The following is a 23898-nucleotide window of genomic DNA, read 5'->3' on the forward strand; positions in this document are numbered from 1 at the left end:
GGGCTAGTCAAAAGCCTCTGGAATGTAATACGGATACATAGAGTGAAAAGCACAACTGAACTTGATTGTGTGAATGACCTCAATGACTCCACATTTAAGGCAGATGATACTACTCTCTTATTTTAAACAAAAAAGTAAACTGGAAAGGTATCAACATAGGTTTAAAATACCCCCAATTCGCTAGCGTTAGACCCATGAATTTACACAGAGTGAGGTTGGGCTTAATGGTATTCACAGATGGAATATTTACTAACCATGTTTTCATACTGAATGAAACCCAATGCCGCTTGTGATTGTTGTAATTTTAGCAGTTACATGACCTTTCTGATTTTTTTCACCAGTCCGATTGTAGGAAAGTGGATTATTATGCAGCAAGGCTGCTAAGGCTTCACTATATAATAATCTGACAATACCTCAAATAGGTCCTTTGGATTCACACTAATAAATCCCAAGCTCAGGCCTGGTAGTGTGGCAAAGAGCACCCTGGCTTTACTAGAGGAACATGAGTTAAGCATGTCAGAGTACCAACATGGGTAAGTAATTGACACGACTCGAAAGAAATCTAACACCATTTATTAAAAACAAAGCCTATTTTTATATACATTTAACACCAATACAAACAAAATAGAATGACTATAACCAGTGTTAAGGATTTCTAAAGGAAAGATTACTCTATGCATTTCACTCCTTCAAAACTTTAACGTAACAGTCAATGAGGAAATGCACTATGACAATCGTCCCTTGCAGGTCGATAGCAGTGGAAACCAGGGAGTCTGAGGTAGGTCTCAGGACCAGGCATCGACAGTTGATTTTTACCTGGCTCGTACAGCCTGGGTGCAGATTTGTACCGAATGTCCTTGATGCTAAAGCAGGAGCAGTGGGTTGCTAGTTTTACCCCTTAGATAGTGGTGGTGAGGGAGGGGGAGCAAAATCTCAACGGGCCACAGAGGCATCGAGCTGAAGATGCTGCAGGAGTACCTTGATGCAAAACGTTGAAAAAAGGTAATGGTAGCAGGACTGGCTACCAACAAGCCGTGGCAGTGGCAAGCTCAGCCTTTGGTCACTTTGACATCCTTGAGTCTGGCGGAAACCAGCAGCTTCCTGAAATTTGCTGGTAGTCAGGATTACGTTTCTCACAATGCACAAGAGCATTTACTTTTGGGTGTTTCCATCGACGGGCACAATGGCTAGTGATTCTATGGATCTGGGTGTGGTGACTAGTACCTCTAGTCCAAAGGAGTTCTGGTGTTGTCTTTGGCTTGCAGAGGGGCTCCTATTCCTTTGGTACCGGTCTCCGGTCCAGGCCGAGTCACAGTTGTGCAGTTACAGGGTGGTTAACACAGGTGCAGACTTTGGCACCTTTTCACTGTGCAGGTCCTGAAGACACAGACTCTGGTCTCTTCTTTTTCCTTTGGTTGTAAGTCGATCAGATCGGTGATTCTGGTGCCAGGGGAGCCCCTTAAATTTTAGACTTAGGGTTGTGGGTGTGGGAGCTAGCAGTCAATGTGCTACTAGCCCCAGTGGCTAATATGCCCCAGAGGAGACCACTTCCAAGGGGAGAGTGGCGCCTTTTTTAACCAGAAGCCTCTAATCTGACACTTTAAAAATGACAGAACACTTCTTTGGCTGCACAGACCAGGTAGCCAAACCTAGGGGGTGTGGCTAGCTTTCGGGGGTGTATGCCTCCAGACTACCTGATTTTCCCACCTGCCTGGGTTGCAAATGTGCATGGAGCAGGGGGTTGGTTTTTTCCTCCTCTGGTAGGAAGTCAGCTTGCATATCGGAGGCGGTGAGAGCTTTGAAGCTAGTGAAATGCCACTTCACTAGGCATCCTGCCTCTGAGGGAGGCAACACCTCCCACCAAGGCAGGCCTTTGTTTCTGACTCCTGAGAGAGTTCAAACCTCCTGGCAGGGGGTCAGATTCCTGTTTCGGTGGCAGAAGCTGTAGGCTGTCAGCCAGGGGACAGGAAAGGCTGGGGCAACTGGGTGGGCAACCTCTAAGGTAGCCCCCTGGGTGCATGTCACATAAAATCTGTCAGATCTGATGAGACGAGTTGTTTGATAACAAATACGTCACTTTTCAGTGGTACCATAATGGAGCTGGCACCCTGGTAGTGACCAGGTGCCAGTCCATGTAAACCCATGACACCCTAAATACTTAAAGTAGCCCCTAATGGCAGGAGGCTACTATAGGGACATAAAAGCTTGCACTTATATGTCCACACATTTAATATAATGCACCCTGCCTCCTGGGTTCAGGAGGCCTACCTTACGTTTGACTGGCATACATTATAAATAGTGCTGTGAAGTTGTCCCTCATGGTGAGGGCAAAGAAGAGTTTGAGCAGTTTGCTCTGCTCATGCAGTCTGCAATTGCAGGACTGCAGTCGTCTTTTTACTTGGGTCACTCAGGTCAAGTAACACACTAAGAATCATGTCACTGTAAAAGCCGACAGCACTTCTGCATAAACAGCCACGCACTGCCACTGAACCATCCATTAATAATTTACAGAGAACTCACCTTGAATGTCTTAGCCGTTAGGCAAAGATACACACAATGGGATTCAGAAGATTTTATGTGGATTTGAAAAGTATGAAGATATTCTAACATGTTGCAGTTAGTTAGTATGCATTTTCAGATGGTACATACCAATCTCTGCATTACAAAATTTGCAGTTTTCTGATCAGGCAAAATGTTCAACTTTTATTAGTTAATCAAAACCTGAAAGTGTGCAAGATTTACTAAACGAAATACAGATCAGGTTTAGATAAAAGTCAGTAACAAGTTATAAAACCATATGAAAGTACAATCACCAGCACAATTTCAACAAAGAAAATTAAGCAACAAAAAACGAGATCGCAAATAGTAAGTCATATCCATCCTTCTTATTCATTGATGTACTTCTTGATCTGAGAAATACATATTTGGTGTAGGGCCAAATATGGTGCTTACAGTTGGCAATTGGATATGGTTAAACCTAGATCGTATTGTGAAAATTCTACTAGTATATGGCATGACATGGCCCTGAAGACCGCAACATTAGAACACAAAGGGGAGGTCCAAGGGGAGTTTTTTACGACCCTGACTGCTATACCCCCTGACTAGCAATGAAACCAACAATGAATAGCAGTGAGTCAAAGAGGCCAACTAAATTATGTATCTAACAGAAAAATAACCAAAGTGTTGGTAAATAAGGACAAGCATTGGAAATGCAATAGGTCTCGCAGCATTAGAGTTAGTGCTTTTAGAATTGTTTATGGTTTTTTTTTGTAAATCTTTAGCATTTTTGTTTCCTGTAGCCAATGCTAAAGAATTACAAATAAAAACAGCCATAAACAATTCTAAAAGCTCTAACTCAAATGCTCCGAGACCTATTGCACTGTGTGAGGGTGAGGGGTTGAGGGTGAGTGAGGGTGAGGGTGAGTGAGGGTGAGTGAGGGGTTGAGGGTGAGTGAGGGTGAGTGAGAGTGAGGGAGAGTGAGAGTGAGGGTGAGTGAGAGTGAGGGTGAGTGAGGGTGAGTGAGGGTGAGTGAGGGTGAGTGAGGGTGAGTGAGGGTGAGTGAGGGTGAGTGAGGGTGAGGGTGAGTGAGTTAGGGTGAGGGGTTGAGGATGAGTGAGGGTGAGTGAGGGGTTGAGGGTGAGTGAGGGTGAGTGAGGGTGAGTGAGGGTGAGTGAGGGTGAGTGAGGGTGAGTGAGGGTGAGTGAGGGTGAGTGAGGGTGAGTGAGGGTGAGTGAGGGTGAGTGAGGGTGAGTGAGGGTGAGTGAGGGTGAGTGAGGGTGAGTGAGGGTGAGTGAGGGTGAGTGAGTGAGGGTGAGTGAGGGTGAGTGAGGGTGAAGAGTGGTATACAATTACAATAGGGTGTGGCTACACCCAATGTTTAGCCCAGGTACCACCTTGCGGGCCTAGCAGCAGTGCGCATGGAGGACTGCATTGCCCCCAGCGCGATGGTTCATATGGCAGCAGGAGTGGAGCAATATGCGGGAGGGTAGGTTAATGATGTGTGAGGATAGGAGGGTTGAAGTGTTTTGTCTGGGGCTGGCTCAATGGTTGTTAGAAAATTGCAATTCGTGAGTGGCAGGCTAAGCTCGGAGGGCGGACAGGATCACAGAAGACGCAAGTTAGTCAATGGGGCCCGCTAGGCAACCGTAGGCTATAGTGGGGACCATAGGGGAAGTGATGTGGCCTATGCACAGAGCTGCCGACTTGGGAGTGGCTCAACATCCTGTGATCCTGCGCAGATGATTTACTCTTCTCGGAGTAAAACAAACCAGGTATTTGGCATGGGGTGACGCACGGAGTATCAGGAAGAAGGTTTCAATGGGGAGTCGGGTTAAAGGGTAGACAAAGGCGCACGAGGGGCGAGCGCGAGTGGCGGGGGGCTGCTGCAGGAGCCTCAGCTTAGGAGTTGTCTCCCAGAGTACTGACGAAGAGGAATTTGGCCTGGAGAGACGCAACGGGGGGACGGTGGGGGGCATAAAAACGCTTCAATTTCGGAGGCAGGTTAGAGGGAGACAAAGCACAGGAGTGGGAGCGACGAGAGTGGAGGGGTATGGGGGGCCTCGTTTTGGTGGCTTAAGGAAGGGCAGCAAAGCGTCTAATTACAAGGTTAAGGCGGGGAACCAGGCTGCGCACGAGGAGGCTCGTGCAGATAAGAATGGAGTGGGTCGGTCGGGTTACAGTACATTGGGTGTTCCCCCACATGGGGGGTAGGGGGGCGTTGCGCCCCCACCCCCATGTCACATGACCGGGGTCTGCTGGAGCAGGTAGGAGCCCTTTAAACTCCAGCAGTTTCATTAGCTGGATGCCTGCTAGGTGAGTCACCGTTGAGGGGGCGGGCCCTTAAGGAGGATGAGATCTGGGGGGAGGGGAGAGAGATGTACGTGAGAGAGAGAGAAGGCACACGAGGCAGAGAGACACCAATCACACGCACTCGATGAATCCTGATGAGTGGCGCTAAGTTTCCAAGGCGTTTCTTGCGACAGAGCAGCTCTGCAGGGGCCCCTGGCAGGGGCTTTCCTGCCGCCTCGAGGCCCGGGACAGAGACTCACTCCCTCCAGCCCGCAGTGAATAACAAGCGTTGCAGTGAAAATAACGCGCTTATGTTATGCGCGCCTTGCTGTTCAGAAGTAAATAAGTTGTAAGTAAATGGGATGCACTGACCCCATTCTGCAATTTAAAATCCTGTAAGAGATGGTCTCACACTGCCGCTAAAAATGGACCCTAAAAAGGGACTAATGTCTTAAAGAAATGTCTTAAACTCTTTTAACCTAATAAATAATGGTTCCGCTGTCACCTCTGGTAGAAACCTCTGAGCTAAGAAATCACAAATGTTAAATGCAACTACGGTGATGTGCTGCGACTTAAGGAGGGGTAATTTTATGCGCTTACCTATTCGCAAACTAGTGGTTCTGCACTCGTGGCTGCTGGCCTGCGACTCCGTGTCTGCTGTTGGGAGTCGAATCAGCGTGTGATGCAAGGGGGCGTGTTTAGATCCGGAAATGGCGTTGCGCGAGTGCTGTGTATAATAAAGTTATGTGCGTAAGAGATAGTGTAAGCCACGATAAAAACAATAATGAATAAAAAAGAGAAGTGACATATGTTGTTAATCGGACGCTGTGTGCGCTGGGCAAAATAATAATAAAATAAAAACAAGACGGAGGGAAGAGAGGGGAGGGGGGGAGGAGAAATGCGACACGGCGGGAAGGGGAGGGACAACCAAACAAGACGGAGGGAAGAGAGGGGAGGGGGGAGGAGAAATGCGACACGGCGGGAAGGGGAGGGGGCGGAGCGGGTAAACCAAGACGGACGTGCACGCGCTTTTAAGCTCAATGCGCATGCGCATTGAGCTTAAAAGTCACGGGCACTGCAAGGAATCGCCACGATTCCTTGCAGTGTGGATAAAGAGTGGATAAGTCCCAATACTCTCGCTTGCTCGATGCGCATGCGCATCGACAGGCGAGACCTAAAAAACAGTTGTGAAAGGGAACCAATCAGTGTGAGCGAGTTCCCATCAGTCTCCCCACGAAACAGCCTAGAGGAACGACCGGTGTACCGACGGATAGAGCAGGATATTGTTTCTGGTTCAACGTCCGAACTTCCTTTAAGTAAATTAAGTTTGTGTTTGCTGATGGGAATTTTAAAATACATCAGATGTGTGTCAAGTACTTGGAAAAAAACTGTGTCTTTTAAAGACACTGTTTGAGTAGGGCAAATAATAAAAAACCTTAATATGTATGTTAAAAAAATGTTCTAAAACGGCCCCTTTTAAGCACACACTTCAAGTAGTTCAAGAAACAAAACAACTCTTACAGACCAAGGGAAGAGTATTCATGGAAATAATGCTGCTTGATTCAAACATGTAGAGATTGTCCTTAAATGCCATCTCTCGTGACGCACCCATCTCATTGCATTTACTATGCACAGAGAACCTGGAAATTCTATTGAACAGAACACTGTTGCAAACAATAGTTCTGTATCAAATGTGATCTTCCAAGGGACTGCTGTAACTTAGAAAGCATACTTACTGGAGAGAATCTATTGTTAGAAATGTCCTGTATTGGACACAATGTTTTCCAGTGAGTTCCACTTGTATCAGAATATGCTCAATGTTAAAAACTCCAGGAAACATACCCGCAATTCACTTAAAGAAGCATCAGGATCTATCAAACTGCTCGTATCACCACTGCCACGTCTTGAGGAAGAGCCACTGAGTGGAGTAAAAGATCCAGGCAGTCCAGAGTTAGCATTCCTAGATGATGGCTACAAGTAATAGAACAAAAGAAATTTAAAGAAAGGTTCTTCAAATTGTATAAGTACTAGTACTACTAAGACTTTCTGTGCATTGTTTGTACAACATCAAATTAGTTTTCGGATATGGATACAAATGTATTTTGCCTTCTTTAGAAATGAATTACATTTTAAAAAGTAAATATATATTATTCTAGGCTTAACAGGTTTATAGGTAATTACATAGTTTTCATGCAAGTTATGTGATTAGATGCCTATGGGTCTCTGTTTTATTTATCTATCACAATATGCAAATATCATAACGATTTTATCTACAAATGCTTCACTATTGAAAAAGTGATGAAAAATAACATGTACATAACAAATAGTTAGAAATATACAGAAATAAGTAAGCTTCAAGTACAGCAACACATTAAAGTCTGAGTTTATACAAAACAACTTTAAATCTCAATATATTATATTATCTTCCTTATACATGTACACCCTTTCTATATAACTATTTACATATTTATTACTTTACTCCTACTGCAGAAGGAAACAAAATAACCCTTGATTGTTTCCAATGCACTACTCTGTCTCATCTTATACCTCTCTCAATATAACCTCTATCTCCACTATCGGACTCATCCCAAAACTCATCCTACTACTATGTTCGCCAAAATACCCTGGTCTAGACTCTTCCATCCTTTTCCCTCCTTGGCTCACCACAAACCTCATTTTGCAATTGTGATCTCCAAAACAACCCTTCCGAAATTCTTCCCTCATGTATCACCACTTTGACTCATCCCAAACCTAATGTTACTACTATGATCTTCCTAATCCTTTTCTATAGATTCTTTCCCCCATATCTCTCATTTTACTCATCCCAAATATTATCTTACTATTACGATTCACAAAATAACACTTTCCATTATCCTATTAAATCCAACTAACAGTCTTGCATGTCCACCCCTCAAATTAACTCCTATTTTCTCTATATAATACACCACTAATACTTTTTGGGTTCCGGAGTAGCGTGCTATTCGCCAAAAAACGCTTCAATGCCTTGTCAAGGGTGGTAAGCAGTATATAAATACAATTACAATTGGCAAAGTCAATATGTGTAATTTTAGTGGTCAGCCTTTTGGCATGGTCATGGACCGCTTTGTCCTGGATTTCGGATAAGGTAATACTTGAAAAGTTGCTGGGCCCTCACCAAAATTTTAAATTACATTAGCGAAAAGCAAAATATTATTTTGGCCTCAACCATTTTTTATTGGAAGCATGCTGAAACTGGTGTCCCTATAAACGGCTCACGCAGTGACAGAACTACCACCAACATTACCAGCACCCCACAAAATTCCATTCACTTTGTTCTTTTACCAAGTGGAGAAGAACTGTCTTGACCAGTAGGATCGTCACCCATCCAGTTTTTCGAGAAACTAAATAAGCTATTTGATATTCATTCTTTTTAAATATAAGCACTTCCCATCTAACAGGTGGATCTACAAAACACATTCAGACTAAGTGACAAAACAAAGAACCTCTGCGAGTTTTGTGTGTCAACACTGCCACACTACTATCCGCTTATGCAATACTTCTTATTGTACATTTTTTAGTTCGACCTTCACTTCACAGCGTATTATTTATATATTGCTTTTTCTTTCTTAACCTTTTAAACCGATCCTTATAGTTCTGTCCCTATACTGCTTGATACCCTTACCTTCAACCCTCCTGAAAACAAACCTTGTATGGTATTAAAGCACCTGAAGATTCTGGAGGGCTTATTTAAATCTTTTGTAACTAGAAATTTTTACAATCATAATCATGTTTAACCTGATAATCTCATTTTCTGCACTCTACTTCTCATTTAGGTACTACATGCTTACCCCCTTTCTCTCACTGTGCCTAGAAAGCCCATCTAACCTTGAACATTCCAATCTTGCTCTGCGGAGCCCATTGATCCATTTACCTTGCCTTTTAGGTTGTGATTTTTTTGTTTCAAGATACACCTAAGAGTCACTGGGATAAATCCAGTCGACAGATGACATTTTTTCATTACTGCACAGAACATTCTGAATCATTTGGTGATTTTTTTTCTGAACTTCCATCGTACTCTTTAGGAAGTCTTTACTTGCTATGTATTATGTAAACCGGATGAGGAAGACTCTTGGGATGCTGCATTGTTTGGGTCTCTATCCTAGCTTTCAATTTGCTAAGTCCATTTGACATTTTTTCTTCCATCAAAGAGAGACTCATTTACCAATTTGTTTATGAAGCATTTTGTGCTCTGAAGCAAACCTTACTCTCCGTCTCATTCACACATTGTTTTTTCGATTTTCAGAAATCCATCGCATCCATGCTGTCTCATGGTCTTATCAATTAACAGTCTAATTTGCATCTATTTTGAAAGGTTCATTGTGGCTGGAATTTTTCAGATCCAATGTAAATAATAAAACTTTGCTTCAAGGCATGATTACTCTCTAATACGAGATGCCACGATTAAGTTGATAAACCTGCAATAACCATAATGCAATATTAATGATAAAATAGACATACTGTGTGTTAGTACTTAAACCTAAATAGAATAGAACCTGAGTGAGCTTTGAAACCATAAAAAACAGTGTTTCTTATATGAAAAAAAAGCGCAACTGCAAAAACATTTTCTGAACGTATGTGGAGCAGCATATTTAAAAAGCCTCATGATTCTTGGAAAAAAATGGAGGACATATGTAGGCTGAGACCATAGCAACATGAGATGCAAATCTTGTTGAATGTTTTCATTAAAAAAATCCCCAGGAGTCGAAGGAAAGCTAAGAGTAGTGGGAAAAGGAGGTTCACAGGTACTAATGCATGGTATTCCATAGCTGGGTTAATTTGACCACAATTCTCATGACATACTAGAGGAACTGAATGTTGGAGGATGATGATTCCCCTCAGAGTGCCTTGAACTGGGCTCCTGATCCCCCTCAATATATAAACCCTTCTTCACTGTACCACACTGCAGAGAGTTTAGCGAGGTTTGTACTACATAAATTCTATACACACAACGTTTCCTGTTCAAACAATCAAGAGAGCTTGAAATGGGACTTGGAGAGGTGGTGCAGCACTCATTTGTGCGCCATTATTTTTAGGAACTCTAAGTAACATAAGTAGCCAAAGGAGCACATTGAACATTGGTCCTAAGATGTCCTGTTAGTTCATATTAGAAAGGAGAAGGTCTGCATAACTCTAAAAAGCCTAAAGCTTATTAATAACAGATGTATTTGATGATTTGAGGAAGGAGAGGCAGAAAGCAGAGGTGAGTGTCATATGTCGAATAAAAGTCATTTTATGTTGCAAAAGTGATGTAGGGTGAGGATACCCAAGATGCTCACCATGTGTTTGCCTCCAAGGAGAGTTTAGACCCTTCTACTTTTTTGTAAGAGAGGTATTTGTCAAGAATAATCATGCTTAGACAGTAAGAGTAAAGACTTTGAAAACTTTGGAGGCACACTATCCACTGAAATGGAATGGGAGAAAGCGTGGAACTTTAGTGTTTCTTTAGCTTCAGACCAGGAATAATGAACTGGTCCTAGAGTAAGGGGGTTAATATTGTGATAGGAGCTGGTATGCAGAATTGGAATCTGAATACAACCTGAATGATCCCTCAAGTCTCAACCACACTGAGCTTGGAAAATGTCAGTGGTACTCCTGTTGCCATACTGTTCAGGGAAATAAATTGGCTTTGGAATGTGTCTATTTTGTCAATGACCTTCAGATATATAAACTAAATATTTGCTTCAGACATTCGATTGACACAGAACGTTCTTGTCTGAATGTCTGCATTAATTGCGAACCTATCTCTTGTATTAAAGAGAACACACCGTTAGACAATTTGGAATTATATCTCCAACATGGGTCGGGCTAGAGATGTCTTGACAAAAGACTGCAGTAAACATTAATTTTAGAAACAGCCATAGACTGCACTCTCTCTCTGGTATAGAACGTCGATTAATTAAAAGCCCATCCAGCCACTACCTAATGAATGCATTACTTGCCACTTGCTAGAAACGCTTCGCCACTTAGTCAAATTACATCAAAGAATTTGGATTGTAACACAGGTTTCTTAGATGCCACAAAATGAAGGATGCTAAGCTTTTGAAGACTAATAAAAGCCATTAGACGCCTGGGAACAAATACAAGGGTAATTCAACATACATTTGTCAAAAAAAGCTAGGCAACAAAAACACAATTTCAAAACCAACATTCAACATATATTTGGTATGACTCTTTGTAAGTCAATCATGTAGTGGATGACAAGAACCTAAAAACACATTACTCACCCTAGAAAACGTTTCTGAGTTTTGCTTTTCTGCCTTCTCATCCAGCTGGAAATAAAACAGAAAATAAATAAGGATGTACACAAATTTCAATTTTTAAACGGAAAGGGGCTTACAATTCACAATTCTCCATCGAGGAAATTCCCAATAATGTGAAAATTAAACATTACCTGGCATTAAAGGAATGATGCCTTACACTTAAACATATCACATTAAAGTGGATACTTGGGGTCAGTGTGTAGCAGCAGCCACTGGTTTCGCTCAATTATGTTTAGTTTTTAAATTAAAAGGAGTTCAAGAATCTTTTTTTATTACAAACTAAAAGTCACTGGGGAATAAATTAGACTAGCAAGAATATTGATCAAAGATACGGTTTGACCCAGTGGTTTCTGGCTGGCTGGGACGCATCGAAGTAAAACAGAATCCACCGTCCTTGATAGGATGAGTATGATACACTTGTCCGATAATTTGTGCTCACCATTGGGTAGCTTGACACAGAGTATTCAGGCTTTACCATCAGGGTCAAAGTGTATATTATTGGCACCACACCCCCCTCGCAACACACTGAGGACACTACAAAAAGACTTCACACTGTATGAATAAAACACTGGTCTGTGATTTACACACACATTGAAATCTAACCAACATACATATCGGATATGTGCTGTACAGTTATATGCAATTGTTGAACTCTCCCATTAGCAGCAGAGTAGCATGAACATATATGTACTAGTCATAAGTATTTACCTGCCTCATTATCTCCTCAGCCTCGTAAGCAACATAAACACATGTGCGTACTTCCCTGAGGTGTTCACGATCCAAGAATTGCCTCCCACAAAAGTGACAGAAACATATATGTAGACTGTTAAGAGGTATTACACTTTTCAATCAACACATTAGCATAAACCATGACATTCCAATATGGAACATCCCGCACAGTTGTAATGGTCATAAGAATCACAGGTTTTGACTACACCTTGTGACCCAGCCCAACAGCCATTCAAACTACAGTAGCCAACGATATATTTTACAACCGCTGGCGACACTTTAATTTGATTGCTGAGATTGCCTAAAATGAAAGGAAGCAGTTACATGTTTTCTTCCATCCAGATGAAGTCTTCAGGCACCCAGCTGCACGTTCACAAGTGCAGGATCACTATCCGCCCATAAGCAAAAGACTGACACACCAGAAAGTGGTGCGCTTCCAAATTGGAGAAATGTTTCCCCTCAGGCGGAGGTGTGAGCTGCAGTTGCTCAGGGCAGACAGCTGTGGGTGCCCACAAGGCGAGACCCCCCTTGGGTTCAGTCACTATAGACTACATAACAGAGTACCTTGTGTCGTAGGTCCATGGGGAGGGAGTAGACAACCTCGGACAGAGGACGTGATGTCAAGCAGCGTCATCTTCCTGATCTGGAGGTCATAGACTGTCTAGGCTTCCAGCTCGGGTCTTGTATCTCAGCAAACCTCCCCAAACACCCTTTGGACACCACACGCTATGTACTAAGACCCAGCACAGGTTTCCAGCTGCAAGCACAGGTCCCTTGGACACCGGACACTTCCCCAGCACTGCTCAATATCATATCCTCACATTCCGGCACCCCAGGTGGGCCGCTGATCTTTACAAGCAAACTCCTCTGCACAGTGTGATTACGGCGTATGTCAGGACAGACCTTGTCCCAACCGACAATCACTTCCACCCGTTTCGGCAGCACCATAAACGGTACTTACTATCTTAAGTAAACAGGGAGACCCTTTTTGCCTCTGGGATCTTGTGGACAGGAGGCCAGCCAAATGGCCCTTGGAGAGTGCTTAGAGACATTGGCATTTGACCGCTGGCAATTATCTGCAGGCCGGCAACATTCAGACAAAACCCACTGTGTGATAGTCCTCTTCCTGGAGCACGACAAGCTCCAGGTCCCCACAAGTCTGTGGGTAATCCAGTTGCAGTCCTTCCTGCCCCAATAGTTCCTCTTGTCGATATTAGAGCATCGAACCAGCGTAGTATGGTTCAAATTCCAAAAGCGTCTCCAACTCCTGAGGACAGAGACCTAGTAGTTATAACAATGTCCTTTGAAGATGAGATCAGTTCAAAAGGCCACCGGGCCTCGCTAAATGTTGTCCTGTCTGCCATTCTACCCTGGGAGGTTTGATCAATATATTTAGTGGGGCCAAACCCTGCCCCTTGGAATGCAGGTGCCAATTCCACCCCCTCGTATTTGTCCCAGGGAGGCCCGTCAAGAGTCCGAGGTTTCCCTTGAGCCCCTAGTTTATGGCCTTCAATCAGGAATGCACCAATGTCGCTGCCCCGCCACACTCAGCACCCAGATGTGCACTTGAGACCAGCACAGAGAGCCATTAACACAGAAATGCCCACTTTCTCAAAGTAGTATTTCCACAGTAGTAATGTTGAATCCACTTGTACGACTGGTGAGGATTGGCCATTAACTCATGGATATCAAACACTATACTGCTACTCTTCTGCATGGAGTAAATACTGCTCCATAGCCTTTCCAGTGGGGGTGCCATTCACTACCAGTGCATGTAGAGCACCCACGCCCATGCCCTGCTTTTTCCAGACATCGCATCTTGCCATCACAGAGTACTCTGATGTAGCAAGAGACGTACAGAACCTTGGCAAGTAGCTTTTTAAAGGCCAAGCAGAGTAACAGTAACCTGCACACACAGGCCCGCCAGGGTAAACCTATGGCACGTTTGAAGAGCTACCTCAGTGGGTGGTACAACCAGTGCTGCAGGCCCAGGGAGGAGCACTTGGGTTACATGCCCTAGATACAGGTCTAACCCCTAGACAAGGGACTTACAGCTAACTCAGATCAGCCAATCATATTTACATCAATCACCAGTATGTATAAGACAAGCACAGCGCTTTGGCATTGAATGGCAGTGTCAAAAGTGCTCAAAGTCTTAAGGCTAGCACATAGCTCAATGGTAAACCAGGAGGGACAAAAGGAAAAAGTCGATGGAAAGCACCCTAAAAAGGACCATTTCCAACAGATGCATATGCGATAAAATTACTGTTAAAATTAACTATTTTTCTTTTGTAGCATAAGGCCTATAATGAAGATACACACCATTAATATAGAGTTTAAAAAAGCACAATGCCTGAGAGGTGCACACCTCCCAAAGGGATGTTTGGAGGACATTACGTCAAATGATATCGGATAGAGACTTTAGTTTTCAAGTAATGTCTACAGAATTTGCAGCAGCATTTCAGTGTAACTGTTTTACACATTTCAGTTAAACACTGGGAAATAGATGTTCTCTTGTGACCACTAATCCTCGTCTTAGTGCATTGTACTGTACATGCCGTTCAAGAATGTAAAAAAAAAAAAACAACAACAAAAACAGAATACAAGAACAGCAGAGAGACAGTGGTGGACGTCTATGCATATTTACAGGTTACATGCAAATTCAATAATTAACCCCTTCGCTGCTGATGACGAGCTCAGCTCGTCATCAGCCACGGGTGGCGTGTGCTGATGACGAGCTGAGCTCGTCATGTAACGCGGCTTTTGGAAAAAAAGCCGCACAGCGCAAAAATCACCGCAGCAGCGATGCGGTTAATTTTTATCCAAAGATACAGAGTGCACAATATGGTAGGTATTTCTTAAAATTAAACATTTTTAAGACATCTGTGCAAAAATGAAATGGACTAAAGTAATAAACTTAGTTTATGGCCATCCCCCACCTTGCCCAGAATTTGTCAAGGGAAAGCATTAACTCTTCCATGCACAATTATCACAACAAAAGATACTGTTTGATCAGGATTTAGCAAAATTACCTTCATACTATACACGGTTGCAGTAAATAAGACTTAGTTGTCATTATTTCATAGGTTTAATGGAAATAGGAATCAAAACAAGAAATCCTAAATCGAGGATTTCATCCAAAAAGTGGAGATCCAGATTAGGGATGGCAACAAAGGGTTAAGTTACTGAAAGCTGCTCTCAATTACAAAGAGATCAAACTTATTTCTGTAAAGTGCAGAAAGCGTTTCAAATGAAATATGGCAATACTTAACTCCACTTTTGCTTACCAATGCTTTATCACACTGATGTCTTTGAACTCTTTTTTGGGTGCTTTATTGTTAATGTTGACAAGCATCCATCAGGACTAGAGTTAACTCAAAGAATAACCATTATTTTAAGATTATTTTTTCCCAACATTTAACTCATGGATAAATGTAAATGGCACAAATGCCTAATAATTTAAAAAAGACAGCGAAAAGTCCAAATCTGAAAACTTAATCTCGAATCTACTCCACTGTGAACTGCAACCGAATGATTGCTGTTAATGGCTGGAAGGTCAAATAGATCAGCATTTTAAAAAGCAAAGCATCAACCTGGGAGGCGTCTTACAACCCCTGCTCAAAAATTATTATTTCAAATCTAAGATAAGAGATGACTGGATGAACACCTGACAAACTACACTGTATTACAAACGGTCTGTCTTGATGACAAAATAAAAAAGATTCTCGGCCAACAACTTCTTATTCATTTAGTGCCCGGTAACTAAGTAAGTCAGCCTATTGTATGTCCTTCCGACACACTTTCAAATTATCCAAAAGCCTACAACATCAATTAAATCGTTTGCATAAGTAGAACTTGGAGAATGGGTTAATTGCTAATCTGTCCAAAACAAAAGACATGACTTAAGTGAAAAAAACAAAATTTGTGGGGAGGGTTCTAGGAGATACTTTAATCGAAATAGTGAAACAATATGATTATCTCAGAGTGATATTTGACAGTAAATTATTGGGACTGAACTATCAACCATTAGAAAGCTTAAGTCTGCGATGATCATCAAATCGGTGCTAAGATTTGCAATTTTGTTCGTCGAGAAATCAATCGGACCATCTTTGAAAGCTTAAACATAACATTGATACCAGGTTTGTTATATGCATCTCCCGCGTTGAACCACAAGACCATTTTCTGTCTTGATAACATTTTTATGCAACATGTTGTAATCTGGTCCACCTTCGTACAGCAACCCTTCTCTGTCATAAGACTAGAATTAAGCCTAAAATCTCCAATATCAGTCCACAACACAAGCACCATGAATTACTTATGTGATTGTGCAAAAGCTGATCCAACATCATCACATTACTTACTCTCTCAGAAAGTAAGCAAAACTACATACAAGGACTTCGAGTTGCACACCCTACCGGCAACCTTAGAAACTTATGATTTACCTGATCCACTGACACAGATGAACCGACCAGACTGGAAAATCCTAATTCATGGTACATTTACTCTTAAAGAGAGGGACTCTGACCTGGCCAAACAATACAACCATATGGACTTAGTGTTTGATACCTATTCTCTGCAGAGTCAAGAATACTAAGATCAAATTTGCCTGACTGTGTTTAAAAGAAATTTTGGGGGGGCGTGGCTAAGGCAGCCAACATGGTGGACGCAGCTTAACTGAGCTCCCTCCCGCCGTTCAATTATCCGTTCAAAATATCCTTCCTCCCCCACACCCAAAGGCATCCCGATATGGTGTGGTGTTGCGGAAGGTGGCAGGCACACGAGGTGCGAGTTTGAGCCGAATTGTGGGCTCGGAAGGCACCGTACAGCCGACACTAGGAGAGCGGCCTACTGGAGAGCGAGGAGCCGGGGACCTCGAGTTTGGAGACGGCCGGAGGAGAGGTGGGCTGACAGTGACGTGATCGGTGTGGCCCTCACGGCGCTGCTGAACGAGTCGGACCTGCTGGAAGGTGCCAGGCTGCTTTATTCAGCGCAGAGGCCGCCAGGTAGTCCGGAGGCGGGGGCAAAGACCCGAAGAATAGACCAAAGCCTGGTGGCGCCATCTACACGGCGGCAGAACCCTGAAACCGCGGGGGCATCTGAGATCAACGATCGGAGCAGGAACACTCCCACAGACACCCCAGCGGAGGAACGAGACCCCAGACCAGGCGAGTGAGCCTCTCAGTATAGTGGGGTGCGGCGGAGGTGCCCTCGGCCGGGCCCCCGAGTCTACATATTTCCATCCGGAGCACGGCTGGGTTGTGATGGCGCCGAGGGCCTAGTGCGAAGTACTGTACCCAAGAGGCGGGCGCTCCTGCACGGATCTGCCGGAGCTCATCGGCCGGCGCTGGGCCCGGATACACGAACGCTGGGGCCCCTGGGCGAACAGTCGCGGATCCAGACCGGCAGTGGATTTCCCACGAAAACACCCAGGACCGACACTGAGAATCGAGGCTTGCAATGTGGGCCTAGATTGCGGGCCGCCTAGCAGTCTACTGCCTAGTGATTAAGTGAGGAGAGGCTGGTGAGCCGGAGAACGTTATCCTGAGGAGGGGGGCCCCGGGCGGTGAGGAACTGTAGCCACGAGAGACGCAGGAGGAGTCCGACTACCAGCGAACCATGACTAGAGGTGTGAGCGGCGGTGGCGCCTCCAAACAGGGGACCATAGACAAATTCACAGGCCCGAGTGGGAATTCTGGGGTCGCAGGAAGCAACCAGGCTCAGGGCCCGGACAATGCGGCCCTTCTAGCTGCAATTACCCAATCAAGGGATACGCTGGATGCCAAAATAGGGGCCTTTGGAGCGGACGCTACACTTCTGCGCCAAGACTTGCGAAACGCGGTGGCCCGCATTACAGAAGCTGAAGCACGAATCACCGGAGTGGAGGACGACATGGTGATCCTTAAAAAGAAAGTGGCTAACACGGAGGGCATACAGAAAGGCCTGGTGCTTCGGGCCGAGGATGCTGAGGGACGGGCTCGGCGCAACAACCTACGGTTTGTCGGCTTTCCGGAGGACTGCGAGAAGGGCAACATGGAGGCCTTTCTTACGGAATGGCTGGAGGGCTGGCTCCCTCCGGAGTCCCTCTCCCGCTGCTTTGTTATTGAGCGGGCTCATAGAGCGCATACACAGAAGCCGCCAGTAGGCGAACGCCCACGGCCAGTCATAGCCAGGCTCCTCAATTATCATGACCGGGACATAATTCTTAAACAAGCCAGATTGAAGGAGCCCCTCATGTACGACAACCAGCGGATCATGATCTTCCCAGACTACACAAAACTGGTGCAGCAGCAGCGGCAGTCCTTTACGGCGGCCAAGGCCCGCCTGAGAAACCTTAAAATCCAGTATGCTCTACTTTAACCGGACCGCCTGCGGGTGGTTTTTCAGTCACGAACCCAGTTCTTTAATTCTCCTGAGGAAGTGTTTGCATGGACAGATGAGACAGCACAGGTAAGACCTCATACCCGGCCAGGCAGGGACTCGGATTCATCCTCCTCGACGGCGCCGCCGCGGACCCCAAGGCGTTCCCGTAGCAGAAGCAACTGGAGGTCTCGCTCGTCGAAACGTTCTCCAGCGAAAAAGGGGGACACAGAATGAACTCCCCGCTAATCGGTCCTCTAATCCTTTCACTTCTCTTTTTCAGCAGATCATAATCAATACGCTCCCCACCTTGAAGCCAACATCTCGCGCTCCCTCCACAACTACAATACCGTGCCATTCTGGACAATTCCTGCACATACGGTATGCTCTAGCTTCAGACCCATGTCTACTTCTTCAAACCCGGCCACCTCCATCTCTTTTAACCTCCGCTTATTTCCTATGTTTAGCGCCAGCGTTAATTCACGCCCAGCGCCGGGGCCAACCCGCCTCCTCTGCCCACAATCCAGCTACCTCACATTGCTGCAGAGGTAAGCAGCGATTTATCGGCCCCAGTGGCGATCACGTGCCCACCCCAGGCCACACTGTTTTACCTGACACCAATACTAGGTATATGCACACGCTGCTCTCCTCCTCACTTTCACGGAGGTTGCAGCCTCTCACGTATAATCGCCCTCACTATGGCACATTGTTCCCACGTGTTACAATGCAGTCCATAAGAGTGCCAACTATAGTTTGGCCCCAGTACTTTTTGCGACCCGTGTAAATCCACTTGCACGGCCAAAATTAGTGCCCACATAACCAAGGGCACGGAGCACCAGAACTTCGCTCCAGTACACCTTATCTAAATAACACGCCTGCTGGCACCTTCACTGCACTGCGATTCCGAATTGTGCGAGTATCTATTGTGGCTCAGTTTACCTCTTTTTTTAGCACCAGAAAGCAAACTAACGTCTATTGCTTCTCTGCTTTTGTTTCCCTGTTTTCTTCCCTAACAGGCGTACATACTGTTATACCAGGCAATATAATTTCTAAGTCCTGAAGATGATCCCTTTATAATTTGAGCCTGGGGTCGAAACGTCGACTCCTTTTAGTAGACATACAGCTAACTAATGTATACCATTGTTTGTATGTGCTACTCTGGGAATTACTGACAAATTTGATGCAAAACACTGCCCAGCTTGCTCACTTTTCTTTGCCTGAAGTAACTTTCCTTTCTATTTTACTTTTTCTTTAATCTCTTCTTACCTTCAAGTACGGCACAGGACTGTGCTTTACTGCAAACAAAAATGTTTGTTGTCAAAACGTATTCTAAGTTCTAAACACTTGTTATATTTTATAATAAATCCCTTGCCCGGCTGGGCAAAGGAAAAGTATATAGCAGCCTATTGTGGTCTATATAACATTGGTGCAAAATATTGCTCTAAGCTTAGGACCTTTGTTTTCGTAAATTAACAGAAGGAACTGAAACACCGGATAATCCGAAGGTAGATCCGTGAGGGGTGCCCGGCAGCAGGGGCCCTCCCTCTGTGTGGGATCGTGCACTATAACATCGGCAGGTGGACTTCTTCGATGACCTGGCTGTAAACAGAGGTACGCCTTCAGAGGCGCTACAAATATGTGACTTATAGACACAGGATGGGTGGGGCGGGATGGACTAAAAGGCGGACACGTACCTCAAGTTCGGGGAGGTTTGTTCTTTTAGGGGGACCAGTTGGTATTGTTTTTGGGGCTGTTGGGTGGGCTCCATTGGGATAGGCAGTCTCAGGTCTCCCGTTGGGGACTAGAGATGTTCTATACCGCGACAGGTACTTCAATGTTGCTGAGGTATGGGGTGGGGGCGGTTGGGGGACTGAGGGTGAGTTGAGGACATGTTTGCTGAGTGGGGTGAGTTTAGTGCAGGGAGGGGGAAGGGGGGGGGACGGGAGACTAAGGGAGGGTGGGGGAATGGGTTGTTTTGCACATGGTTGCCTCGAATGATGCTGCTAGAGCGTCCAAGCCAGGAATACCTGCTGCTGTCTACACTATTGCGATTACGCCTAGATGGGGGTTGAAAATCTTGAGCGAAGGCCTGATGGGGCCCTAATGAGAGTGATGAGCTGGAATGTAAGGGGCCTGCTTGATAAGATTAAGAGGGGTGCCGTGCTGAGGCTGGGAAAGAGAGAGAAAGTGGATGTCCTCCTCCTACAAGAAACGCATTTAATGGGCAACAAAGCGTTGGGCCTGCAGAGATATGGCTATGATCAGGTCTATCAGGCGGGTTTTGTGAGGGGATCCAGAGGAGTGGCGATCTTAGTGCACCGCAGACTGTCTTACACTCACACGAAACAGTGGACGGACCCACAGGGCAGATATGTTTTTATTCAGGGGACAGTAGGCACAGAAACGCTGATACTTGGGAGTGTATACGCTCCACCACCGCTCCAATGGGCATTGATAGAAAAACTGTTTACTGTATGGGCTGAAATCCCAGAGGGACTGGCGTTGATTGGTGGGGACTGGAACAATGCCATGAATTGCCGACTCGATCGACTTTGGCCTCGGGGCGATCCCATTGCCTATACTCCAACTAAACTGAGCGATATGGTGCGGGGCATGGGGTGGGTGGACGCATGGCGACACCTCCACACTCACGAACGGGAATACTCCTGTATCGGCGGTTCACCACTCGTTTTCGAGACTGGACTATATATTTGTCCCTGCTCCCGTGGCGGGAAGGGTCGCCTCGGCGTCCATCCTGCCGCTGGGTCTTTCGGACCACTCTCCGGTTGTGATAGAAACTACCTTGGACAAAAGGAGACGGTCATTTTGGTGGCGCCTTTCCGGCTGGAATTTGCAACAGGCGGCCTACCAGCAGCATATGGGGGCGGCTATTCCTAACCACTGGGAGGAGAATTTAGGCACAGTGGCGGACGCGAGAATGGCTTGGGAGGCCCTGAAACCCACATTGCGCGGGATAGACATCACCTGGTGCGCGAAGGCACGCCGAGAGCGGAAAGGAGATAGTGAAAGCAGCGGCAGCCGTGGAGCAGTTGGAAACTCAGTGTGGGGTTGTGAGCCACCAAGAGGGGGTGGGACAGCTGCTTTTGGCACAACAATCATATGCGTCCCTCTTGCAAGATGAGGCCCGACAGATCTGGTTGGCAACCAGAAGTAGAATATATCAATGGGGCGACAAATCCAGCACAATGCTCCACAGGCTTTGCCAGAGCACGTTTCAGACGTGTGAGATGCCAGCCCTTAGAGATGCCGTCGGAGCCTCTATTTCAGACCCGAAAGAGCTGGCAGACACCTTTGCTTGCTATCTTGCGGCCCAGTATGCTCCGCGGGACTCCCTCCCGGCACTAGATGTTGAAAAGTTCATTGATGACCTTCCACCCCGCACACTTCCAGACGATGTGCGGGAGCGACTCGAGATCCCACTATCAGCGGAAGAGTTAGGTACAGCCCTTGGAAAGCTTAATACAGGCAAGGCCCCTGGGCCTAATGGGTTCCCAAGCGAGTTCTTTAAAAGATATCACCTCCAGCTGGGGCCTCACTATAGGGCGGCCCTAGAGACGGCGAGAGAAGATGGTCTCCTGCCAGCAGACAGGAGGCATGCAGAAATTGTAGTGTTCTGTAAACCCGGACGACCCCCGGACCGCCACAAGTCCTATCGTCCAATCTCCCTGTTGAATATTGAGGCCAAAATATTGGCCAAGGCCCTTGCAAACCGACTACTCCCATACATCACAGACCTTGTTCACCCCGATCAAGCTGGCTTTATGCCTCATAGAGCGATGAGGCACAATATCAGGCGTGCACACGTGGCGGTAGAAGCGATGGCTAGGACCGGGGATCAAGCGGCACTGCTATTAGCAGACATCGACAAGGCCTTTGACTCCCTGAGCTGGACGTTTTTATTTGAGCTCCTGCAGCGTCTAAATCCGAGTCCACATTTCATGTCTTATGTTCGGCTGCTGTACACCAACCTGACAGCCACAGTGAGGGTGGCGGGGGAAACGTCGGCGCCCTTCCCAATAGGATGGGGTACCCGACAGGGGTGCCCACTCTTGCTGTACCTCTTCGCCCTGGCTATGGAACCGCTAGCTGCTTGGGTCCGGATGGATGCGCAGCTGCGGGGTTTTGAATGGGAAGCGGGACCTTCAGATAGAATCGCATTATATGCGGACGATGTCCTGTTCTTTCTTACAAATGTAAATTGGTCCGGGCCACGGGTCCTCGAGATCATGAAAGTTTTCGGGGAAGTGTCGGGACTCTACCTGAATCCACGGAATTCCACGCTTTGGATGCTTAACAATAGCTCCGGGATCGGGACGTGGGCATCGGTATTACAGATGGAGGCTGGAGGGCTCAAATATCTAGGGGTGTTTCTGACGACCTCGCCTGCTATTGCCTGGGAACGCAATATAGTTCCAGTATGGGACAGGGTACAGCAGGAGCTGAAGTGCTGGTCTCAGATGCCTCTTAATATATACGGCAGGTCAGCAATATTTAAGATGGTGGCCCTCCCCCGCATGTTGTATCAGCTGCAGAATCACCCGTACCCAATCCAATCGTAATGGTTCAAACAGGTCAACTCCGCTCTAGGTCAGTTTCTATGGGCCGGAGGGGCGTCGAGAGTGGCTTTGCGCACCTGTTTTTTGTCCACATATTGTGGGGGACTGGCGACGTCCGATATGCTGTCATATTATCAAGTATCACACCTTGTGGTGTTCAATGATTGGTGGTATGGTGACAGGGGAGACCCGGCATAGGCCCTCGAAAGGTACTTGATGGACCCGGACACACTACACACTATTCTGTACTCGGCAAGGTTGAGGAAAGGGCTGCCAAGAGCAACGCAGGTGGAATTCCAACTCTGGCGACAAACACTGCGCCGTATGGGATGGTGGGGGACACTGACGAGGGAGACCCCACTCTGGCAAAATGGGCACCTCCCGGAGCTGGCGTCGCTGCGGGGCTTTGGAGGCTGGAACTCAATAGGAATCTCCGCACTGGGGCATATCTTGAAGGGCACTACTCTTAAATCATTTCAGGAACTCAGTGAAGAATTCAGTATGCCCCACATGCAGTTCTTTCGATACTTACAGTTGAGACATGCCATCGCTCCCATACTGGAACGCCTAGATACCCTGCCAGAATTCAGCCCGATAGAAGCAAAGGTATTCATGAGGGACCTGGGGGGGAAGAAAATCTCCCGTATATATCAGACACTAGTCACACATTGTTCTTCTGATTTGCAGCCCCTGCTTGATCGCTGGGTGAGAGATGTGGGTGAGCTGGATGAGTAAGATTGTCGAGAAGCCCTCGAATCCCCAAGTGGGGCGGCTATTGCTGTGCGCCTGATACAGTTTAAGTACTTACACCGTGCTTACTACACCAGAGAGAAACTGTGGAGGGCTGGCATGATCCGATGTGTCTGAGGTGTAGCCGGGAGACGGGTGACCTACTACATACAGTGTGGGGCTGCAGTGGCCTGGTGAGGTTCTGGACGGGAGTGTGCAGCTGTCTGTCTGATGTGCTGGGGTGGGACCTCCCTCGTACTCCAAAGCTGGGGCTACTACATGTTTTGGAGGGAGTAGGAGGCAACGTTTACAAAAGACATCTGCTCCTGCTGGGCCTCACTGTGGCAAAGAGAGATATAGCCCAGGCCTGGAAAGACCCCAGGGCCCCCACGGTGGTCAGATGGAAAAGGAGGACTGG

The 23898-nt window shown here is 46.1% G+C and overlaps 1 protein-coding gene across 13 annotated transcripts in view; it reads right to left on the minus strand.

Moving 5' to 3' along the window:
- Positions 1 to 23898, minus strand: part of LRRFIP2 (LRR binding FLII interacting protein 2) — a 415348-nt gene that overhangs the window by 172707 nt on the left and 218743 nt on the right. For all 13 annotated transcript variants that reach the window (XM_086964773.1, XM_086964762.1, XM_086964761.1 and 10 more), the window contains 2 exons: positions 11053 to 11097; positions 6632 to 6760 (listed from right to left, as the gene is read on the minus strand). In XM_086964773.1, coding sequence (XP_086820899.1) covers positions 6632 to 6760; positions 11053 to 11097 — 174 coding nt within the window. The remainder of the gene's footprint in view (positions 1 to 6631; positions 6761 to 11052; positions 11098 to 23898) is intronic.

The sequence above is a fragment of the Lissotriton vulgaris genome, chromosome 4_1 (genome assembly GCF_964263255.1).
Source record: "Lissotriton vulgaris chromosome 4_1, aLisVul1.2, whole genome shotgun sequence".
Taxonomy (NCBI): domain Eukaryota; kingdom Metazoa; phylum Chordata; class Amphibia; order Caudata; family Salamandridae; genus Lissotriton; species Lissotriton vulgaris.